We start from the raw sequence: 10,492 nt of genomic DNA on the forward strand, positions 1-10,492 counted from the left end.
TTTTCTGGCAGGGGTGTTAGGCTGAATATTGGAACTGACAACCAAGGGCTCAGAGGTCTGGGGAGTAATACAATAGGTTTGTACAGGGCCCAGTTTGAAATATGACCTGTTTTTTGTGCTATTCCCTGTTTGCTAGTTTTCTGGTTTTCCAGTGATGGAGATGATGAATTATCATATCTGAGAAAGAAAGAAAATACAGGTGAAGAATTAAAATGATTAACTTCTTATTAACTTCTGACACCACGTAGTAGGCCTATTATACAAAAGTGGACTGTTTGTGTAGCAAATTAGGATTATCAGTGAAGCCTTGTCTTCTGCAAAGAGCAAAAAATGCTAAATATTTCAGCTGAAACACTATCTAAATCTAATGGAAATCATACACAAAATCTAATTTTTCGTATATTCTACCATCATCAACAACAAATGAAAATGCAGTGTTAAAAGTATGTGTTTAGTATGTAAGTAGATTTTCTGTGTAAAACAAAAAGGACATGCAAATAACATTAGGAGCACTTGGCATTGACTCCTTACGCAGCAGTAGTAGTCGTTGAAATCTGTGAAATATTTTGTTACAGTATTGATTTGTGCTTTACCCAGTCGGAGATGTATCAAATGCAAGAACTCACAACGAGCCTACAGCAGATGGCGCAAGAAGCATGCAGAATATAACAAATTGGCTCCAACCAATACTGTTTCCCTTCCTATTTCAGATGAGAAAAATGACGATCAATGTCGGACACACAACACGACACGTATGCAGTCATTAAGTAATCATTTTTAAAAAGGCAAAAATTATAAGATATCATGAGTGCACGAAATGGTAGCTAAACATATTTAAATTAAACAATTAACCATCTTCCACCATATGTACAGTAAATGTAAGGCCTAATAATAGTTTGGTTACATACATACAAATATAAATTGATAGCATAAACGTGAGATGCTTTCATCGTGGAAAACATTGTGATCAGTGGATTAATTTGGTTTGTGAGTTAATAATTTAATAACACACAGCACGTCCATAGATGTTGATTGAAGACACTAATTTAAAAATAAAGTATAGTATTAATAATACATTACATAAATCAATATTAACAGTCCTGCCAACACTGTTGGATATTAAAATATAAATAATTATCTTCGCATGCATCACTTCTCAAGAAGTTCTGAAGGGGAAAAAGAGAATGTTACGAGGTCCTTCTGACGTAGGAATCAGGTGACAAACTGTTCTCTTCTCTTCATTTTCCCCAGCCCCTATGAAGACTCTTATAAGCAAGAAAGTTTGACAAGTCTGCCTCAGTTTCACCGTGGTCCCAAACTTGGATTTCCAGAAAACAGTGACTGATATCGAGACTTTAACGGAGAAAGTACCTCCGGACTCTCTTCCTTCATCTCAGAAACTTTCCAGGTGAGCATTCAACCTAAAACGAATTATTATTTTCATAATAATAACTTGACTTCAAACTTTTATCTTATGCAGCGCTGTAGCCTACTTTTGGTTATAGCCTGCCGACGTCTTGGAGCAGTTGAGAAATTAAGATTGAGGATTGTAGCCTACCATATGTGATCTTATTTTCTTTGCTTGCTTTAGCATAACCTGTTTTTATAAAATAGTAAGTATTCGTGCAAACGAAAATCGTACCAAAAAATGCTATCAAACTGTTTCATTCGGTGGGGAAAAATCCGGATTTTCTTTGTTAGCCCGTTATAATTGGCTGAAAACTTTTTACACAGTTATGTGAACTATGCGGTAGTTCTGTGTAATTAACATTGGAGGTACCGTAAAAGCAAACTGGAAAAAAGCACCATCCGAAGCTTTTGCCAGGGTAAAATAATAGGTTAATTCTGTAAATCGTCTTTTTTGCTTTTCAAACTGCAATAACTTTACTCGGCAATTCTTCAGTTCCAGGAAAGCCCAGCAAGACTAGACACGGACTCTAATTTATAGTGCATGGTTCGCATCTGGAAGGCACACTTCAAGTAGCCTATTTAGCTGCTCTGTTACCAATAACTTTGAAGGAATCTAAAAGATGAAAGTAAAGAGCAACCACTGTAATAGTAATTTCGATGTCCACGCAAATCCTATTTCGCGATTATATGAAACTGACTGTCGAATTAATCCATTGAGCAGCAAATTGTTAACGACGTGTGCATGTTTACTGCTATAAATGTTGTTACGAGTAATTTATGGAATGTGAATGAATTATGTAGCATGAACGTCACCATGAATGTTTTTCAGAGAACACATAAAACAATCTGTATCGTGGTCCAGTTACATCCTGTCTGTTGTATTTGTCAGGTCAATCACACCTTCCATAACACAGCAAGGGTCTGGTCATCTCCTTTAATGCAATATATGGAGTTAAATATCCTTGATAACCAGGAGACAACATTTACCTAACAAACCCACAGAACATTACTACAGTCTGTTGATCATGACACTCTAGTCCATCTATGAAAATTATTTTACTGCAGGTTCCTCCACTGTAAACTGAAAATGTAAACATGAAGTCACATTAGTGATGGGTGCTAGGCCAAAGCTCCCAGACATCTTCAGTACCTATAAGGCATTTGTGAGCCTGCATGCAGGGAGAGCACCAGATTTCTCTTTCAAAATCAAATAAATATTTTGGTATCTAACAGTCCTCATCATGCTATAGAAATGGGCAGTTAATTTTTTGTTGTAAATTGTTCTGTATCCTAATGAGGTGTTTTCATGTGCATAGAGCTTTGCTGTATGCCTTTCATGTCGTTGGTATTTCAGTTGGGCTGCTGTGTGCTGAAGGCCTCCCGCAGTGCCTATCACTGTGTACTAATTTTCCAGGATCTGAATAGTTTTGTCTCGTTTTATTAAGTACGGCAGGACCAGGCAAGCGCACATATGCGTGGGCTTAATGCATTCGACTGAATGTATTGATTTGATTTGTAGCTCAGTAGCCAAGCCGACCTGTTACCTCGGTGAGAAAGTAACGCTTTCTCTGGGAGTTGCAAAGAGCGTCATGAGAGCGTCTCTCTCTCCCTCTCTCTCCTGTGGCACTATTATGCCAAGCTTCAGCAAGCTATTGCATTGCGTGAGTGAGTGCCACAGTCCTACGGCTCCGTGCTGGAACTCGGCCCACTCTTAGCACCTACATCAGCTTAACGGCAGTCAGGCCCAGTGTGCGGGGTCTGTCCTTGCCACTATGAGAACTGGGGGGATGGGCGGGTCTCTCACTGCAGGTCTTCATGCCTTGCTCCAGCAGTCTCTCACAAGTCAGGTCCAAGTCCATGTGTGAAATTTCAGTTTGCCTTTTGAGTGCATCTGTATTACATTTAAAGGAGCAACACAATTCGCCAGGAGCATTTTGGGGGTGCAACAAACAATTTGCCCGATATAGGGACACAAATTAATATTAACACCATAGGGTTTTTCATGGCATAAAGAGAACATATATTTCATATTTTTTGAAATGCAAAACAAACTCAATGAACTCGTTACATTTAAGGATTTTTTATAGCAAATCTTTTTATACTGGCAATTAAAGGGAATGGTGTAGCTGCCAGGTTGCCATCTCAGTATATTTCTAGCTAATTCTTTGATGATTCAGGAAATTTTAATTGCTGTACATTTCCATATACTGTAGTAGGCTGTACATTAGGCCTGCAGTTTTTATTTCACTCTAATAGACATTCACATGACGTGCTCAAGTCACATTTTTAAAGGGTTATGGATTAAATCACTTACACTAAGGCCTAGGAAAGAGTCTGCATTTATTTATTTGTCATACCTCTCCTCTCATTAACTTTTAGCCAGGATGTGTTCTATCAATAGGAATGAGAGTGTAATTAGTCTGTAGAGGTCTTAATGATATATTATATGAGTTTTTGTGATTTTTATTTTAATGCATTATGTGTAATCATACATTTTCATGTCCTGATTGCAGCTAGGTCTCCCTGATCATGGGTGACTGGAGCGCTTTAGGAAGGCTTCTGGACAAGGTCCAGGCCTACTCCACCGCTGGAGGAAAGGTCTGGCTCTCCGTCCTCTTCATCTTCCGAATCCTGGTCCTGGGCACGGCCGTGGAGTCAGCCTGGGGCGACGAGCAGTCGGCCTTCAAGTGCAACACCCAGCAGCCCGGTTGCGAGAACGTCTGCTACGACAAGTCGTTCCCCATCTCCCACGTCCGCTTCTGGGTCCTGCAGATCATCTTCGTCTCCACACCAACGCTCCTCTACCTCGCCCACGTCTTCTACCTGATGAGGAAGGAGCAGAAGCTGAACAGGAAGGAGGAGGAGCTGAAGGCAGTGCAGAACGACGGCGGAGATGTGGATGCGCCGCTGAAGAAGATCGAGCTGAAGAAAGTCAAGTACGGGCTGGAGGAGCACGGGAAGGTCAAGATGAAGGGCGCCCTCTTGAGAACCTACATCGTCAGCATTTTGTTCAAGTCCATCTTCGAGGTGGGCTTCCTGATGATCCAGTGGTACATATACGGCTTCTCACTGTCCGCTGTCTACACCTGCGAGAGAGACCCCTGCCCGCACCGGGTAGATTGCTTCCTCTCCCGACCCACGGAGAAAACGGTCTTTATCATCTTCATGCTGGTGGTGTCTCTGGTGTCCCTGATGCTGAATGTTATCGAGTTGTTCTATGTCTTGTTCAAAAGGATCAAAGATCGCGTGAAAGGGAAAGATAACCACTACCCTACCAGCGGCACCCTGAGTCCTGCTCCCAAGGACATGTCCCCGACTAAGTATGCCTACTACAACGGCTGCTCTTCCCCCACCGCCCCCTTGTCCCCAATGTCACCCCCTGGGTACAAGCTGGCCACCGGGGAGCGGACCAACTCCTGTCGCAATTACAACAAACAAGCCAACGAGCAGAACTGGGCCAACTACAGCACCGAGCAGAACCGACTGGGCCAGAACGGCAGCACAATCTCCAACTCCCACGCGCAGGCCTTCGACTACCCCGACGATGGCCACGAGCACAAGAAAATGGCCGCCGGCCACGAGCTGCAGCCGCTGGCCCTGATGGACCCCCGGCCCTCCAGTCGGGCCAGCAGTCGGATGAGCAGTCGGCCGAGGCCGGACGACCTCGACGTCTAGCCCCGCCCCTCGCTAGGTGATTGACATGCCAGAGAGCAGGAAGCACGGAGATGTTCTCGTGTGCCAAGGGGTGGTACTTCCCCCATTCGCTGTCCTCACTACAGACTCTAGTAAACACAGAGACGAAAAAGATACTTACACTGCTGGAGGTACTATCAATTAACAAAGACTACGAAACTAGCGGAGCTAACAAGCTTTAACAATCAAACAACTAGAGGGCGACGAGCACGAGAACGTGTTCTGACAGTGCCAACAGTCCCAGGTCTCCCTCTAGAGGAGTATGCCTTGGTAATAATGTTTGGTTTTGTCTTTCCTGTATAGGTTTTTTTGGTATTCCCACACAAATAACATTCCATTTAGAAATATTGCACTTCAAAATCTACCAATGTGTCTTTTTTCCATGTCTGGAAAGTGGTTTGAAGAAACAGTTGGCTCTTTTTTTTTCTCCCAGTTCCATGACCACCATCTTTCTGTTGTCAGTTACATCTTGCAAAACAGGGTTATGAATAGGTTACTTGTGCTCAATATCATGAGTTAATATTTATTTATTAGTATAAGTATGCAGGACATCCACCACTAGACGAAGATTGACTACTACCCAAGGTCATATCCATATTAGTAATATATGAAGTCACAAGACCCAACACCATATTTATTGATAATAATCCAAATTTCAGCAATACCTTTTCACTGCAGTTAAGAGTTGCTTTTATTAACGATAGTGGACTGTCATTTCCTGATAAACTTTGAATTTATGTGGTGTCAGTTGTATTATTTGATATATGTTGTCTTGGGATTTTGTGGGAAAGTAGAAGTGTGGATAGAAGCTGCTGTAAGACAAATATGCAGCTTGACAGTTTTTATTTTACTTTTTTTTGCTAAATGTGAGTCTCTGAAAGAAAGGCTTTATTTTATCTCTATTTGTTAATTGTATGTTATTGTGTTTTCTTTCCTTTTTGGAATGGGAGAGGGGGGCAGTAGAAAAAGGTTCTCGGTTTTACACTTGGCGTGAATGAATTTTTTTTTTAAACAATGTAATCATTGCTGCTTGAGAGATAGTTTTTAGTACTGTAAATCAAGCTAACTGTGTCACAAATGTGAGTTTTTTAGAAGACTGCTTTATAGAGCTGGACTAATATTTAGTCAAATATATTAAGAGGTATATGCCATTGTAGCTCCACAACTACCAAACACTCGTAGATGGAATTTCAATTGGACTCTTTTGTTTTGTTTTGACATTGCACCATAGTATTTTGGTACTCGAACACAGAGGTTCATGGATTTTTCAGCTACAATGATGTTTGCACTGATACTTTGGCTAGGGTGTAATATGATGCAAAAAGTGGCAAATGTTTCCTAGTATGCATGTTACTAATTTATTTACAATACACCAGGCAGTAAATCACTACATTCAAACAGTGCTTCCTCTTGACACCTGAGCCCACTCTTGACGTTGCAAGCCCAACCAAACGCAAGGTCTTCCATTCACAAAACAAACTGGGATATCTATTTGCTGGATGAAGTGCAGTGTGGTCATGTTTTTCCATGGAAATCCACTGTTGTACAGTGTGTAAGTGCATGATAGCAACAAAATGTCATTCATTAATCATATCTGTGAAAAGGCTATTTTAACCAATAAAGATTTTTTTTCTTTCTTATATTTGCTTTTTATTTGTTTCAGGGAATGCACTGACATGTCTTCAGCTTTTCCCACATTCTCAAGTAAAGTGTAAAGTAAGCTCTGTTTGGATTAGTTTGGATTTTAATTGGATAGCATAATTACAATTTATTCTATAATGGGCAAAGATCATGTATTCTTAGAATTAGGCAGGTTTCTACTATGAAATGGTTCTGGACAAAATTAGCGTCTCAATACGTATACTTTTACCTGAAGCTGTGGTCAAAGGTCAAAGGCCCTTGCCTCCTCTATGATTTCCACCAAGGGCATTGATCCAAAATGGAGGGCCTTGAGTCATGGGTGTGTTATTGTTCAAACAATGTGTCTGAATGATACCAGCACACGGGTGGAAAGACCTTGAAAGAGTTTACAGAGAAAAACAATGAAAGGTCAGAGATCAAGTATGCAGCAGAAATAATATGGCAGACATCTAATATAGTTAAGTGTGCTTCATTGCAATGGTGGTCACTAATTCTCAGACAGCTAGACAATGTATCAGGAAAACCCTGATGTAGTGAGAAGGGCAATATCACGTCGTAGTTCTCATAAAGGCCAGGCCATTAATTATACATTCAGTTTCAAAGGCTATGATTTGCTGTGAAACATGAAGTTGAAAAGGAAGAAACTGATAAGGGTGGCTAAATGCAAGTCTCAGAAGGCCTCATAATGAAATGTTCTCCTCGTATGAAAAGATGTAGTCCTTTTTCAGTTATCCACGTTTCCTCTTTTACCTCTCCTCAAAACTAAGTAAAAACACATGTTTGGGCTGGGTTCTGGGGCCATATGTGTCTTGACTGGAGTGAAAAAAGGCTTTACTTTGATCTAGTGCTAATTAATCCGGATTTTTAATTTAGCCATCACTTTAAAAATCGGAATAATTTTAGGATGTATCACTTAAGGAAAGCACCTCTAAAGCATTTCAGCCACATAATGTTTTTTTTAACAAGGTCTTATTATGTAATCCATTTACATAACATAAGAATATAATTCATTTAAAAAGATAAATTAAAAACAGCTTGTAGTGTGAAACTCATGAGAATGCTCATTCTCTCTGTCACAGAGTAATACAAACATATTTGGTTTTTCAGTAGTCTAACTGGCTTGAATAATTAATTATGTTTTGTGTAAGTAATGTATAACGTAATGTGCAATTTAATTAGAGCACTAAAATGCTAATTAAGTAGTCAGAAACATTCTTATTGCAGTGCGCAATCAAATGCTGGTAACTGCTATAGCATTGGCTGGCTAAGCCTGTTGACTTTTTATCACATTGCCTTTAAAGGTAATTTGTTTTGTAGATGATTATGGACCTAAATAAATATTATAAGATGCCTGTAGCTTGCATATTCCAAAAATGCACGTCACTTGACAGCAGTAAAAGCTTGGTGCATTCAGATCAACAAATTCTGCAGGCTTTATTTCCAAACATGTTTGGAGGACACTTTCTAATTAAAATAACCACAACATAAGCACTTGAATTAGTGAAATTATCTGATAACGTGTAGCTGATTTAGTTGTAAATCAGTAGTACACTTAGACCTGGTCCCATTTAAAACTAGAGAATGACTGTCTAGGTTTTGCTGCAGTCGGGATGCATGCGCACATTTCTGTGTTTATTTTTGGAGCTGAAGGATGCAGACGAGGACAGCTTTTCTCTGTGTTAAGTTTTTATTTTCTCCGCAGACTACTGAAAACTTCACTCCCTGAATTACATTTCCCCTCCCTCCAGACCACTCAGACCACATCTCCAGGGTGGTGCCGCACGTTAAAGCGTGTCGACCACGGTAAAGCTGCTAACTTTAACTAAAAAAAGGCGAATCAGCCACAACTTCTCATTTTAATGTTGGCCCGAGGCTAATAAAAACAGCCTCTTGTAAATCATTCTTGTAACATCTCACATAAGACAACAGCTCTTGTGTTACAGGCTTTTTTAAATCTTTCAGTGCTATTAATCATTTAGGGCCAGTTTTGCAGACTTAGAGTGAACCTAGTCCTTGATGAAATGTAGATTCTTTGTACAATACTCTATTTATTCCTGGACTAAGCCGTGTTTGTGAAACCGGCCTTTTGTGGATCATTTGTAAAACTATTTCGAAACTGTATTATGGCATTAAAGTCACCATGTAAAGAGATGTTTTTACTGTTCGAATATTAGCCTTTACTCCATCTTCCAAGAAAAAATGTAAACAAGAGGTGATGGAATGTGCACAATTCTAAAGAGAAAGTAATAATAATATCAGTCTCAATATTTAAACATGGATTTCGCAATAATTTTTATTCTGTTGCTATACTTCGATAAAAACATCCTCCTGGACAAAGTGATGTATGCTTTGCACATCAGATTAATTAATTACATCTGGCTCCAATAGGGCTGGTTTCACAGACAAAGCTTAAGCTTAGTCCTGGACTGAATTTAGTTTTGCGTGAATAATCTCCATTAAAAATTGAATTCAGTCTAGGACTCGACTTATTTCGTGTCTGTGAAACACGCCCATAGTGTAATACTTGTTTTTTTTCCCCAGTTAAGCAGTTATTGCTGAATTTTATTGGAAGTAGCCTAATTGAATTGCATGTTATATTCATATGAGATTTCAGTTTGCTTACAAGAATTTCCACACCATAATTGTTGTAGATTTATGAATTTGACATTTGTCAGAATATATCAACAATATCACATATCAACAATTACTTATCTGCTCATTTTAAAAACCTGAATATTTCAAATAAAAAAAAAATAAAATAAAAAAAAAGTGGTTACTTTGTTTGCTGCTGCAGCATAGACATTTTTTTAAGATTTCCCCCCCTGTCTTCTCCCATTTATAATTGTAATCTTTTGCTGCACCCAAACAGCTCTGATGCACTCACCCATAAGTATAAAGTACATTGCTTCACAAACCTTATTTTGTGTTCATTGGAGTTGGTCCGCTCTCCTGGCAAAGAAAATAGCAGATAAAGAGAATGCAACAAGATTGATTATTTTCCCATTCCTTTGGTGAATGTGTGAAGTTTCTCATTTAAAACAGCATTCACAAACTTAAACTGCTGAAGACCATGGTGATTGAAGATGCATCAAGGCTTCCAAAATCCTCCCAACTACTTACACAGGCATAAGTAAAGAAAAACAATTCAATGCTTCCAGTTTGTTCAAATAACGTCTCAGCTTTCTTTTTGAGGCTTGGAATTGGATTGATTTTGGGTGCATTTTTCACTATTGGACTAAATCATTCCAACAGAGCAGAGAAGCTGTGGGTTTATTAAACACAAAAACGCATGTTCAAAACAGGGTTAAGTGAGCAAAAATATATGCTGGGTCATGTTTTGTTAGTTTTGCCAGTCACAGGAAGACGGGTGGAGACAGTCTATTGCTACAAGTCATATGGCCATCGCCCTTTAGGCACGGAAGGGGATGGCCAGTAACGACAGTATGTCTGCTTCCAACTGCTCAAATATGAGAGTAGAATACATAACATATACATTTACATGCTTCCCTTTCTAGGTATAAGCAACTGTCTTAGGTGAAATGATGTTGAATATTGCTGTTTATTAGGATTATCAGCACAATGAGGGCCCAAAAATATTAATTTTACATTGAAACCGTACAAATGTTACAGATTTCTTTTTTTAAACCCTGGGGTTGGGCAGCCATTTTAATTAACACGCACAAACACACACACATACACACATGTGCTCACATGCCCAAAGAATTACACAAAAATGTGATTGGTATTA

General features: G+C 39.4%; 1 protein-coding gene across 1 annotated transcript; it reads left to right on the plus strand.

The window, feature by feature from the left end:
- The first annotated feature begins 1,271 nt into the window (after nucleotides 1-1,271).
- Nucleotides 1,272-6,743, plus strand: gja1b (gap junction protein alpha 1b). The gene is made up of 2 exons (XM_061241825.1): nucleotides 1,272-1,408; nucleotides 3,924-6,743. Exon 2 carries the CDS (start codon nucleotides 3,940-3,942, stop codon nucleotides 5,083-5,085), a length of 1,146 nt encoding a protein of 381 aa, XP_061097809.1. The 5' UTR covers nucleotides 1,272-1,408; nucleotides 3,924-3,939; the 3' UTR covers nucleotides 5,086-6,743.
- The last annotated feature ends 3,749 nt before the right edge of the window (nucleotides 6,744-10,492 follow it).

Source organism: Conger conger, chromosome 5, assembly GCF_963514075.1.
Source record: "Conger conger chromosome 5, fConCon1.1, whole genome shotgun sequence".
In the NCBI taxonomy this organism is placed as follows: Eukaryota; Metazoa; Chordata; class Actinopteri; order Anguilliformes; family Congridae; genus Conger; species Conger conger.

Excerpts from the sequence above, each read along its gene's own strand:
- gja1b (XM_061241825.1), top strand. The coding sequence starts at position 3,940 with ATGGGTGACTGGAGCGCTTTAGGAAGGCTTCTGGACAAGGTCCAGGCC.